General features: G+C 36.6%; 1 protein-coding gene across 1 annotated transcript in view; it reads left to right on the top strand.

The window, feature by feature from the left end:
- LOC107586835 (activator of HSP90 ATPase activity 1) overlaps positions 1 to 11,394 on the top strand; it is a 14,138-nt gene extending 2,744 nt beyond the window's left edge. Inside the window, exons 2-9 of the mRNA XM_016274380.1 lie at positions 3,852 to 4,042; positions 4,482 to 4,564; positions 5,165 to 5,282; positions 5,391 to 5,479; positions 8,045 to 8,173; positions 8,300 to 8,401; positions 8,549 to 8,600; positions 10,813 to 11,394. Of these exons, the coding sequence (XP_016129866.1) occupies positions 3,852 to 4,042; positions 4,482 to 4,564; positions 5,165 to 5,282; positions 5,391 to 5,479; positions 8,045 to 8,173; positions 8,300 to 8,401; positions 8,549 to 8,600; positions 10,813 to 10,985 (937 nt within the window). The 3' untranslated portion in view covers positions 10,986 to 11,394. The remainder of the gene's footprint in view (positions 1 to 3,851; positions 4,043 to 4,481; positions 4,565 to 5,164; positions 5,283 to 5,390; positions 5,480 to 8,044; positions 8,174 to 8,299; positions 8,402 to 8,548; positions 8,601 to 10,812) is intronic.
- Positions 11,395 to 14,580: the final 3,186 nt, after the last annotated feature.

The raw sequence follows: 14,580 nt of genomic DNA, 5'->3' as shown, positions 1-14,580 counted from the left end.
TTGATCTTTTTGGAAGGTGTGTGTCCCGTTACATCTGGCATAAAACCAACGCAGCATTTCATAAAAAGAACATCATACCAACAGTCAAACATGGTGGTGGTGGTAGTGTGATGTTCTGGGGCTGCTTGCCACTGGACGACTTGCCATAACTGACAGAACCATGAATTCTGCACTCTATCAGAAAATCCTGAAGGAGAATATCCGACCATCAGTTTGTGACCTCAAGCTCAAGCGCACTTGGGTTATGTAGCAGGACAATGATCCCAAACACACTTGCAAGTCCACCTCTGACTGGCTCAAGAAAAACTAAATTAAGGTTTTGGAGTGGCCAAGGCAAAGTCCGGACTTAAATCCGATTGAGATGCTTAAACAGTCCATTCATGCTCGAAAACCCTCCAATGTGGCTGAATTAAAACAATTCTGCAAAGAAGAGTGGGCCAAAATTCCTCCACAGCGATGTGAAAGACTCATTGCCAGTTATCGCAAACACTTGATTGCAGTTGTTGTGCAAAGCGTGGAACAACCAGTTATTAGATTTAGGGGGCAATTACTTTTTCACGTAGGGCCAGGCAGGTTTGGACAGCTTTTTTCCCTTAATAAAATAATCATTTAAAAACTGCATTTTGTATTTACTTGCATTATCTTTGTGTAATATTAACATTTGTTTGATGATCTGAATCTTTTAAGTGTGACAAATATGCAAAAAATTTAAAAACCAGGAAGGGGGCCAACACTTTTTCACACCACTGTAAATCTATGGTTTGTCAAGAGCAATTCTCAGGGTTGTGTCATAGGAAAACCTGGAAATAAAGATGGTAAATATTACTTTTTTGGATATAGGCCTGGAAAAGTATTTTTCCTTTACTAAATTTCATGAACAAGGTATTGCTCATTCAGTTTCCCAATTGAATTGCATTCTAATCTCAGTACGTTTATGTAATCGTGGAGACATTTGTATACTAATTATTATAACCTAATAATAATTTAGCTGGTTCATTTGAAAGACTGATGCCTGACAAATGGAAATCGTCATCAATGATCTGTATAGAATTTGTGTTATTTATTGTTTATTCATTTGACATTGTTGCATCGTCACAAAAGTTTAGCATTTGCATGTCTTTTTAGGTCTTGAATTAATTTTTTTTAGCAATTTTAAACCATTTAATCATAATAAGCTCAATTCGGTGCACATGCACTATTTGACAGACTGTTTTCTTTTTTCTGTTGCATTTATTTGTCCTATTGCTTGTAATTTGTTCTATTTTATTACTGACTGTTGTTGATCTTTACATTTTATAGTTGTTAGACTAATATTTTCGCTGTGATATCGAAATTGTAATGGACGATTCTGAAAACTCGCAAGTATCTAAAGTTTTGGTGTTGTAACAATCTTTTAGTAGAATACAAGTAGGGCTGGACAATAATTAAATATCAATATGTATCGCGATATAATTTTTTTCAATAACGGTGATATGATTTTTAAACACATTTTCGATATACATTACCAGTGTTTCCCATAACATACATTGATTTATTTGTGGCGTTTGACTTCGTTGAATAAACATGAGCACTGCACGTTTCAAAATCAAAATATATGATCGTTTTATATGAATGTATCTCTGAAGGGAAACGACTGTCTTCAAAATAGTTTAGATGGCATTTTTATCTGATAAAGTAGCGTTTAAAGGTTAAATAATAGAAAGGTTTTGTAACATTATACACTATACCATTCAAAAGCTCTTTTTAAAATTTATATTATAGAAATTATTACTTTCATTTAGCAAAGATGTTTTAAATTGATCAAAAGTGATGATAAAGACATTTATAATGTTACAAAAGATTTCTATTTCAGATAAATGCTGTTCTTTGATATAGTTTTATAGGAGTAGGTTTCATAGAGTTGGCAAATACATTTTTCATAAGTTTGTAGGTACAGACATCTGTTGTGGCCGTTCTTGGCCGTTTTTATGAGGCTTTTTTAATAGTGTTCATATCGATATCGGAATTATATCGTATCGACCGAAATTAAGAAATATACCGTGATATAAATTTTGGCCATATCGTCCAGCCCTAAATACAAGGTTATATGGGTCAAATTTTTTATTATTATTATTTTCAGTGGTGTATAAAGTACCTGAAAGCCATACTCAAGTAAAAGTACAGATATCCTACCAGAAAATGACTTTGGTATAAGTTGAAGGCACCATTTAGAATATTACTTGAGTAAAAGTCTTAAAGTATGTGATATTTATTGTACTTGCAGTCACAGATGAATAAATAATGTTTTGTTTTTAACATAAAATGCTGAATACTGTTATTTGAAATTATTTTAAAAACATAAAAAAATAGTCGAAATGTGCAATTAAAACCGCAAGTAAGTGACAGCAAGTGACTGTTAATGAGTGAGTCATTGAGATTCAACCGATTCATTCAAACGACTGATTCATTCAGAAACAAAGCATTTGACTGTGTTGAGTGAATCACTGAATCATTTATTCAACCGATTAGTTTAAAAAGCTGATTCATTCAATAAGTAAACACGTCCATTGCTCAGAGATGCAAAACAGTGCTGTGATCGTTGTTTGGAACTATTTTCGATGGCAAAATTTAGCAAAAACAAGCAATATTATGTCTAAAATGTAAGTCACTTATTGTTTTACTGAACTTGTATAAAATGATTATTAAATATGTTCATGCTGATATCTGCAGAAAAACGGTACTCTTTGTGTGATATAGATTAAGTTAACTATATTAAATTATATAAATATAAAAAACATACAGAAGCATTTTTGCCGTCTACAATTTAGAATGCCTGGAATTTTGAGTTTTAATAGACTAATAAATCAACGTGTGTGCACTCTGTGTGAGATTTGGTGATATAGCCTACTTGATAATGTCCGATCGCACATAATTACAACAACACTTACCATATTATCGCAGATATACTGTATATCGCACACCTGAATGAATCATCCGCGGTTGTGCGCGCACTTGTTTGCACATGAGCAAAGGTGTTTTTTAGGAGTCTAACTGATTCGTCAAACCTGCTTTCCTGCAGTCCGTGTTCTTCTGACTGTTTTGTAGTAAGTAACAAATATGCTTCGGGGAAATGTATTGGAGTAAAAGTATACATTTTAATTAGGAAATGTAGTGGAGTAAATGTAAAAGTTGGCTGAAATATAAAAACCCAAGTAAAGTACCGATACTCCCAAAATATACTTAAAGGGTTAGTTCACCCAAAAATTTAAATTAGGATTTGTTTTACTCGCCCCCGATGCATTCTAGGTGTATATGACTTTCTTCTTTCAGACGAATCCAGTTGGAGTTATATAAATGCTGGCGCAAGCTAGATTAAAGTGATTATTACGTTTTGAATATGGATATTTTTCTTACAATAACACAAAGATTCGCTACAGGAGGCCTTTGTTCACCCCCCCGGAGCTGTGTGAGACACTTTATTTTGTGGAAGGGTGCTTTTTATTTCAGGTCTTTTGGACTGAAGGAATGCAACACCCGCTGAGTACAACGTTAGAGCTTGAAAGATCAAAGACAATTTTTTATATAACTCCGACTGGATTCGTCTAAAAGAAGTAAGTCATATACACCTAGGATGCATCAAGGGTGAGTAAAACACAGCCTAATTTGTATTTTTGGCTGAACTAACCCTTTAAGTACTGTAACGAAGTATTATTACTTTGTTACATTTCACTACTGATTATTTTATTTTTTAGCAGAGTAAATGTAAATTTTGGTAGGGCAAGTACAAACCACTGGGCCAGAAGAAAAATCCTTAATGTTGAATTCTGCAAAAATAATGGTGTAATATCAATGCATATGCCTTGCATTATTAGGACCGAGAGGGACGCCACAAACTGGTCATCAGAGAAGCTGAAGGAGCTGCTCATGGGGTTGCAAGTGGAGAGTGAAGAAGGCAAGTGTGAGATCACAGAGGTCAGCAAGGTGGAGGGAGAAGCATCCATCAATAACCGCAAAGGGAAGCTTATATTCTTCTATGAGTGGAATCTGAAGGCCGCCTGGAAAGGTGAGGAAAGCGATTTGGATCAAAAGATTAATATGGCCAATTTAAAGGGGTCATATGATGTGATTTCAAGTTTTCCTTTCTCTTTGGAGTGTTACAAGCTGATTGTGCATAGATAAGATCCCTGAAGTTGCAAAGACTAAAGTCTCAAAACCAAAGAGATATTCTTTATCAACGTTAAGACTGCCACGCCCCCCTAAAACGGCTCGTTCTAACACGCCCCCACATATCTACCTCACTATGTGGAAATATTTGCGTAATGCGGCCCAAATGTTCACGCAAAGAAAGAAGGCGTGGTTTCAGTAACCGCAGTTAGTGTTGAAGCAGCATGTCAGGGAGACGCTGTGTGTTTCTAGGCCCCTTTAATGTTTAACTGTTTCATTTATTTACGTTTGGTGGCTTTATAAACTATTTACATGATTTGGGCTGTCTGTTCGTATAGGGACATCAAAATCAGGCATCAAATACAAGGGGAATATTGAAGTTCCAAACCTTTCGGATGAAAATGACATGGACGACCTTGATGTAAGTTAAACAAAACATTTTTTGTATTTTTACATATTGTGCCTTCACCAGACTAAGGCCTCAAGGTGCCTTAAAAGGATTTAAAATGAGACAAAACAACTAAAAATCAAGTTGTTTCTAATTTGTTTTAGAATTGTTTTCATTTTTTGTTTTAACTGTTATTACTGAATATTGAATAACTGTTATTTCCACAGTGTTGGAAACCTGGATATATGAGGAAGCCTCATTTTAAAAGTATGATTTCTAGACCTGGATAATTCATGTATTATTAACATCTTACAACTTAATGAGTATTTTTATAATTAATATACATGTTTCTAGTTATGCCAAACTCTAAAATGTTTTGTCAGGTAGAAATTCTGAATATTTTTCTTGAAATCCTTATCCTAAATCCTTATCCAGTAAATCACTCAGAACTGGAAAGTCATGGGGCCTTTAAAAAAAATCTTGGCTTGGAGACAAAAAGGTTCAGAACCACTGATCTGAAGTATCTGAAGCAGATGTAATTTGTTTGTTGATGAATTGAGTAGCTATGCTGAGTATATCTACTATGTAAGTGATGATGTTGAGTCTGAGTATTTTTTTCGGGGTCACTCGCAGATCAGTGTGAGTCTTTGTAAAGATGAGCCCGAGACGGAGCTGCTTTCTCTGATGAGGAGCGAGGGAGTCAAAAAAATCCGCACGGCGCTGGCTAGTTACGTGGACTTCCTCAAAACGGGTAAGTTTCACTGAGACGCCAAAACCAGCACCATGCATATGATAGCATTGCTGCTACTGCATTGTCTGTTGGATGTAGATTGTTATAACCTGTTATTATCTGTTGTAGAGTTCACACAGGGCATGATCCTGCCAACAGCCAATGGCGTGACGAAACAGCAGAAAGCGCAAGCAACAACCAAGTCAAACAAAACTCAGGTGAGCTATAAATTATACTTCTAAATGCTACTATGAATAAATTGATTTGTTTGTTATCCAGTGGCCCCAATAATACTTGAATACTTATGCCACATGGATGTCAATATATCGGCTGATATTCTTTGTGTATATTATAGTACAGTACCAGTCAAAAGTTTGGACACTTTCCCATTCGTGTGTCCAAACATTTGACTGGTACTATATATAGAATACAGTATATACATAAACACATTTTTTGCAATGATCACTCAAATGTGGTGATCAAACACTTATAATGACGTGACAGAGATATGTAATGATGGAGGCAGGGCATTTAACAATTTAACAAACTTTATTATCCAAAATGAGTCTGACATCATTGCACTGAACAGTAAAGTTGAAGTTTATTCAACTTTAATTAAATTCCATTAAACTTTATTCTGTTGAAGTTTATTTCACTTCGGAACATTCATTCACAGATTTGCGTTACTGTCTTCACACACAGATGAAACTTACTAGAGAAGTGTGACATAATATACCTCTGTAAATAAATATAAATTCACGTCTCGCGCACTTTAATGCCCTTTGAATGTAACGTGTACGTTCCCTTGGAACTGGAATCATGGAGCTCGAGGAGCTCTCTCGAACGCCACCCTCCGTGCGTCGGTGGCCCCCCGGGATCGTTCGGTCGGTGCCGGACCGCGAATTTAACCACTTGTAACTCCCGAACCCCGGGGGCTATCGATGCTGGGGTACACTCAATTCGCGCTCGAGAGCGTTCCTCAAACTGAAGGGATCCCCAGAATTTGGTGCAGATTCGCCGCGCCATTACGGAGATCTGGCCGTTCAAAGTTTCAATGGTTTTCCATAGACTTAAGTTTTAAAGCGTTTCATCCAGGTCGCCAGTAGCAAACAATGGAGCATGCTCTGCTGGACAGACTAAGTAATTACACAATTTTATCTGCGTTATATGTTCTGTTAAAAAAAAAGTCATATCGGCGGCATATTCGCCATTACGATATATTGGCGACAGGCTCATATCGGCCGATAATATCGGTTAAACAATATATCGGTTGGGCTCTAATTGCTGCACATTTCTTTGTGAAATTGAAATATAGCAAAACTAAATTGAAATTTTAAAACAAACCCCAAATCAAATAACGAGTTACACAAATAAAAGAAATCTCTTTATATAAACAAAGGCTTTGTCTGTGCTCTTTCCATTTAAAATTAGAGGCAACCACTGCATTTTAATCATGATCCAAACAAATATGCAGCATACATGCAGCATGAGCAGTTTTTAATCTAAATTAGACTGTATAATTTCGAAATTTGAAGCAAAAACAGAATGGTCTGACTTTAGTTTTGTGAAACTATGCTACATAAAACTGAACAACATCTGAACAAAACAGTAGATGAACTGAATGAGATGCAAATTCACTCTCTGCCAGCAGGTGGTGCGTATGAACAGCAATGATGTAGTGTTTCCTGGGTTACCGCTGTAAACCAAGCAGAGCTGCACTTAAGAACACTACTTTAATATGCATCGTTCAGAGGCAAGATGAAAAAAAAAAAAAATACCACGTAAACTTTTCAAAAGACAGTCAGTTCCCCTCAGATATACATTCATATAAACTCCTACTCCAATTGTTTCGCGAATTGTTTGGCATCTCAACCGATTTGAATTGTCACATATTTGAATAGATTTTCAACTGGCTCTCATCGTTAAATCCTTAATTTATGTCTAACCAAATAATTGACATTAGTCGATGTAATATTTGGTGAGTCTATGAAGTAAGCTCTAATTTTGAACATTAAATCTATTTTATGTTATTATCAGTGCTGTCTTTGTACTCTCTTTCACTGCCTTTGTTATATTCTGTTATATAACGCAATGTGAAAATGTGAATTTTAGGACATGTATATATCCATATTTTAAAGCCACAGTTTATGGACCAATCATGTCATGATGTATTGAAAACAATCATTTAAATATGTTAAAAATGTTATTAAAGCTTTGCTACTGAAGTATTTATTATTGCGCTAATACATAAAAAAATGTTTAGTGTTCAAATTCATATTATTGCTTTATCCTGATTCAATCCCGATCATTGTAAGCCTGATAATGATTTGTTTTGAGCAGCTGGGTTGGATTTTGTGGGACAATGTCAGGCTTATGTCATTCATTCTTATGTGTTTGTCATATCTGTAAATACAGAAAACAAGCTCCAGCTTCTATATCGTGTTTGGCTTGAAATCTACAATAAATAGTGTTGTTGTGCAGAATTTTACTTAGTCGACTAGCTAGCATGTAACATGGACAGTTCTTAGGGGCAACCCTCCAATAAATCTGGTCACCTTAATATATGCTTTGTTGAAAATGTTTCAGTGGAGCTTGATGTATCATGACAGATCTGCTCCGATGTGGTGATTAAATGAAACCATTGAGATTCCTCAAAACATCTGAATGTATGATCTACTCTGCAAGTAAAATGCAGTTTTATTTTCAACCACAGATGGTGATAGAGAGGCCAAAGTCCTGCAGGGCAGCTTCAGTTTAAATTTATAATTTGTTTGCGTTTTCAGATTGGCTCATGTAGCCCTGCTCCTCCTCCTCCCAACACAGGGGTAAAAATCCCCACCTGCAAGTTCTCATTAAAGGACACCTTCCTCACCTCACCAGAAGACCTTTACAGGGTCTTTCTCAATCAGGAGGTGAGTCTTTTGCCACCACCACAGCTGACAACCACTGACTCCCTGGGCTTTTATTATTTAATGAGCAGATCATTTCTCATTAGTGATTACATTTGTTTGAGAGGAATGACAAATTGTGTGTTACAGATGGTGCAGGCTTTCACACGCAGCAGTGCTGTGGTTGAGGCTGAAAAGGGTGGAAAGTTTCGACTGTTGGACGGAAACGTGAACGGAGAGTTCCACGAGCTGGTGAGATCTCGGATTCAAATCACATAAAGCATGATGACAGGAGACGCTGTCCTTTAAATTAACAGCTCGGCTAAAAATACTTCAGTGATGATCGAGAGTGATGACTTATGAATTGATTTTTGAAACCATGTGCTGTGGGTTTGACAGGTTCCTGAGCAGAAGATAGTCATGAAGTGGAGGTTCAACTCATGGCCTTGTGGTAAGAGAAATTTGTTCACCCTGCAGACAATTGAGTGACCACACTGGCATTTTCAAGTTTTGCAATCAGATACATTTGTTTAGTGTGTGTTATATCGACATTGTTTGCTATAAATTGAATGTAAACTGTTTTTACTGTATTTTTTTGATCAAATAAATGCAGCCTAAAGGCTTTTTCACACTGAGCGCGATGTGAAAAAGCAAGGCGAATCACCAACGGACTGTGCTTTCACACCAAGTGTGAAACCATTGTTCTCTTTCTGCTAAGTCACACCTACACACTAGGTGGCGCTGACCAATAATGCATTTTTCCTCAGATATGTATCTCATATATGCATTTAACTTAGTCTGCTGCTCAATATACAGCATTAAATTAAGATAGAGGAAGAAATTTTATTTATATAGTCCCTTTCCGTAACTCAAATAAAGTTTGGTTCTACACCAGAAATACAAACTATCTATAATGCTTACCAAAATACATCTTAAAATATAATTACAGTTACAATTAGCATCAAGCTACACTTTAAACTTACAATTTATGTGATTATTAATGTTTTTGGTTAAACCCCACTTTAAACCATAATCGAGTACTTGTAAGAACTTCCGATTGTGATCTAAAGTGGATTTTTATTCTATAATAGGCAGACATGCACTCTTTGTATGTTTTATAATGGATTGAACACTACACGTGCCTATCATTTGTCATAAATATCCTTTATTGTTATGAAAATACCATGCGCTGCATTAAAACCCATACAGAAAATATATGTGTCTATTTGCTTTCATATTTCATGTGTAGAAAAATGTTTCTCTCATTTTTTCATACAGAAAGGCAGGAGATATTATCCCATAATTGACAGATCTTGAGTGAACACGCTCTGACTCATAACACTCACAAGCGTGGAAGAAAACGGACAGTGCTCTTCACATAAGTCAGTGGAGAATTAATAGAAATTATGCTCTGTATAAAGAACAATGATAACCAGATACTATTGATAATAAGAACGCATCCTCTTCTCTCTCAAAATACTCTTCTTCTGTGTTTGTTTACACTGGTTTTCAAAACCGCGCCACCACTCTCACCCTTTTGTGCAATAGCAGCTGCTTCGGGCACGTGATCTAAGCTCAAATCTGATTGGATGGCTGTTTCATCGCAGCCTGATGGGGGAAAAACCGACACACAGGACGGAAAAAAAAATCTTGCTTTTTCGAGCCGTGAATGATCATGCCTGGTGTGACTAGCTCCATAGGGATCTATTGTTTCGATTCAAAAGTGCCATAGCACAGAACATTTGCGCCAAATTTTCGCATTCAGTGTGAAAAGGCCATAAATGGTTAGTTCACCCAAAAATGAAAATTCTGTCGTTAATTACTCGCCCTCGTGTTGTTCCAAACCCGTAAGACCTTCGTTCATCTTCGGAACACAATTTAAGATATTTTTGATGAAATCTGAGTGCTCTCTGACCCTCCCATAGACAGCAAGGTAACTACCACATTCAAGGTCCAGAAAAGTACCAAGATGATCGACAAAGTAGACCATGTGTTACGAAGCTACGAGAATACACGTGCGTTCACGACAGTATCATGACGCGAGCGTGTGGCGGCACTGACCCCAGATGACGTCATCACGCCGGATCTGGGTCAGTGCTGGCACCGCCACACGCTCGCGTCATGATATTGTCGTGGCTTCGTAACTTTACAGATGAACCACTGATGTCACACGGACTACTTTGTCGATCATCTTGGTACTTTTCTGGACCTTGAACGTGGTAGTTACCTTGCTGTCTATGGGAGGGTCAGAGAGCACTCAGATTTCATCAAAAATATCTTAAATTGTGTTCTGAAGATGAACAAAGGTCTTACGGGTTTGGAACGACACGAGGGTGAGTAATTAATGACAGAATTTTCATTTGTGGGTGAACTATCCCTTTTAAGTGAGAGCATAAGCACATTTCTTAAAAAAAAAATCTTAAACCTAAATCTCTTAGACCAGAAACCTTTAAATGGTAGTATAGTTCACTATATGGCAGAAGAAGAATAAATTATGCATGTGGTCTGATATCACAAAAAATATTTTTTGATGCATGCCCCATTATTAATATTGTATTTACCAACTCTCGTTTACTGTCTGACAGCTGACTTTGAGAAACATCTAGCCGATTATCTCTGCTCGTTGTTTACCGTCACTGTCGGTCCTTTCCTTTTTATTTCAGAGCACTATGCGATGGTGACATTGACTTTCACAGACAAGGGTAACGAGACCGAGTTAAAGATTGAGTGTCGGGCGGTTCCTGAGAGTGAAGAGGAACGAACACGAGATGGCTGGCAGAGGTACTATTGCCACGCCATTAAACAGACATTTGGCTACGGCGCACGACTCTGCTGAGCCCAGGATGTAGCGGCCTCCGTTTTCGGCTCTTTTGTTTGTTTAATGGTTTTTATCTTTGTTCATTTGGCTCCACCTACAAAAGAGAGGATCAGAATGTGACTCTACTGAACAGCAACTAAACATTCCTTTATTTGGATGATTTTGATGTTTACAGTGAATGAAAAGATGAGATGAGTGCTAAAGAGGAGACTTTGTCATATGAAATATCTGTGTATGTGTGTAATATAGTGTACTTATTTTAGCATGGTAACTCTCTGACGGCACTCCTGTCCGGTTCTGTGAAAGGGTCACAGGGTTGAACGGTGCCTTTTATGCACTGGGTGGTTTGTGATACGTTAAGAGGCTTTCCTTTGGATCTTCTTGAAGACGGTTTGGAGAGAGAACAATAAAGAGAGATTTCGGACCACTTAATGTTTCTTTCTGGTGAAAATGGAGTTAATCATGTACATTTTTGTCATTACATCTAATAGTATTATGAACATGTGATTTTTACTCATAGCCATTTATATACACCTAAACAGATACAAGCCGCAGAACGGCTGTTTCTTTCGTCTCAAACAGACTGTATTAAAAAGAAAATCATGTGGAGTGCACAACTGGTTATTTTTAAATCACTGCTTTTCTATTTGCTTTATATTACTACAAGTACTGTATTTCAGCCTTTACAGGGTTTGCCTGGTTTTAGCTGCTGACATGAATTTGAAAAGGGAACCACAGAACAATTTTAAGTCTATCAGAAGAAAATATCGGTTGTTTTGCCGCAAATTGCGATCCAGAAAAAGGCTTGAGGCCTGTTTGAGTTGTATTTATTTTCTTGTATATTTTCTGCATCACACCTTGTGACCAGACAAAGAGCATCATTTCCTAAAAATAAAAGTACCTTTGAAACATCATCCTCGGATATTTTATTCAGCCATTATTTTGCATCGCCCTATAATAGATATTTGGTTCTTTTAAACATTTTTTACTACATCTTGTCATATATCACTAGTTCGGTTAGGAGTAGAAAATGTGTATTTATACAATATTGTGTAATATTGACATCTTAAAGTATACTTTATAGAATATTTACTATAAAATACAATTGACCTTGTCATACAATATGCCGCTTAAAGAACTCTGTTACCTACTGTGGATAATAGTAACAAAACAGTGACCTGCCTTTAACAATGACATAGAAAAGAAAAGAACATATATTTACCTTTAACTATAAATATGATATAATCACATGTCTCAGCTTAGAAAATCATGTTACGTTATAAACGTAAGACGGTTCAAACTACAGGTTTAATTACGAATCCAACTGAAAGAAAAATAGTGGAGCTGCTCAAAATCGCTTATTATATAATAAACAAATTATTTTCTTAACAGAATTTAAAACTCCCTGGAAAACTTGAAAACAAAAATTCTAGAATTAATTTCATGGTCAATATAATACCACAACAGAGCAATTTCACAAATTCAATATTTATGTCAGATGCTAAGAATAACAATAACACCCAAAAGAACAGAAATAGATGGGAAATCACAAACTCACTAAACGGTGGATAATGCATAAGAATAGTTATGTTATTTAAGACAAGGGGATGCCTATTTTGAACCTCACATGTGATTTATGGACATCTCTCTGCTGTTCCTGGACTGGGATATTTTACAGGTCAGGGTGAGAAGAGATCTGAGGAACATTTCCAAAGCTTTAGCTAAATCTGCAGTTATGGAACATAGCAGCAGTATGAAGAACTACATATGAATAATGAACAGATATGATGATAGACAGATAGATAGCTAGACTCATTTATTTATTTAACTATTAAATAAATAAATGGAATTATGTCTATTTTAGTGTCCCTGCATTTTTAAAAAACGTTATATTCATTCAGATATGTAAATAAATTACATTATAGTTTATTTTATAAGCTGATATTTGGCCTGAAAAGTCTGAACGAAGGTTAAAATAAGCAATGTGATTGGTTTTTAGAATGCTGTTTCACTGATTTGAGCCAATCACAGCGTTCTGGAAAATGTGAACTAAGGAGTCGCTAGAACAAAAGAATCGAAGAGTCAGAGTCGAGAAAATGACTCTTGGAGTCGACTCTCCAGTCCACTCTTCCATGTAAGTATAATTATTATAATGGTAAACAAATATATTAATAGTGCTTAATCGGGCTTTTTTCTTTCTTTCTTTCTCTTTTAATTTACTAAAACCCGTAAAGAATCTTTACACGCTTCATAAGAATCAACTCGCAAATGACTCTTGACTACGAATGACTCTCCACCAGTATTCAACATTGTTTTGAAAGACTCTCCACCAGTATTCAACATTGTTTTGAAAGGATGCATATGATGACTGGTACCGCTGTAGCGATTCGTCCGACCTCTGTATCCTTCTGCATTATTTTCTTGATGTATTTTCCATGAGGCGAAGAGGAGGATGAGTTGAGCGGTTGAGCAGCAGAGTGCTTCACACAGTGCTCATTTAACTAGGAAAATGAAGAAATACTCACGGCTGGAAAGCGAACATTATATTTTCTCTTCTGTCCGAGAGTCGAGAAAATGACTCTTAGAGTCGAGAAAATGACTCTTGGAGTCGAGAAAATGACTCTTGGAGTCGACTCTCCAGTCCACTCTTCCATGTAAGTATAATTATTATAATGGTAAACAAATATATTAATAGTGCTTAATCGGGCTCTTTTCTTTCTTTCTTTCTCTTTTAATTTACTAAAACCCGTAAAGAATCTTTACACGCTTCATAAGAATCAACTCGCAAATGACTCTTGACAACGAATGACTCTCCACCAGTATTCAACATTGTTTTGAAAGGATGCATATGATGACTGGTACCGCTGTAGCGATTCGTCCGACCTCTGTATCCTTCTGCATTATTTTCTTGATGTATTTTCCATGAGGCGAAGAGGAGGATGAGTTGAGCGGTTGAGCAGCAGAGTGCTTCACACAATGCTCATTTAACTAGGAAAATGAAGAAATACTCACGGCTGGAAAGCGAACATTATATTTTCTCTTCTGTCCGGGCGTTTTGAACTCTTAAATAAGCGTATACGGCTTACATTTGGAATAATTGTACACTTTGGAGTGCGGAGCGCCATTTGTTTACCTTTCACAGGAAGTATTGAATGAGAAGTGAATGGAGAGAACGAGCAAGGGGTCGAGCTCCTCAAAGGCAACGCCCCTGTCACGTGCGGCGTGAGATTTGTAAACAGTCCTCTAACAGCTCCTGCGTTCACTTTATTACTGAATTACCTGATGAACGAACCTGCTGCAGTGACCCAAAACTCTGCAGAGTCATTTGTATTTAGTGTATCAAGTACATATACTAAATATACAATGAGAAATGTTTGCTACTAGATGGAAAAACGCGTTTATTTATGTTTATCATTTTAACGTTAATTTGATTTATGGTAACTATTTTTCGTTGACATAACCCCGTTTGAGACTGAGACCTGCTGGTTTAGAACGAAGCAACTGCAAAAAGGGTTTTGAGTGAATTTTAGCAGATGCCAGATCCCAGTTAGTTTAAAGGGGGTCATACGATGCGATTTCAAGTTTTCCTTTCTCTTTGGAGTGTTACAAGCTG

Source organism: Sinocyclocheilus grahami, unplaced genomic scaffold (genome assembly GCF_001515645.1).
Source record: "Sinocyclocheilus grahami isolate Dianchi unplaced genomic scaffold, SAMN03320097.WGS_v1.1 scaffold86.1, whole genome shotgun sequence".
Lineage (NCBI taxonomy): Eukaryota > Metazoa > Chordata > Actinopteri > Cypriniformes > Cyprinidae > Sinocyclocheilus > Sinocyclocheilus grahami.
This window is presented reverse-complemented; position numbering and strand designations above follow the sequence as displayed.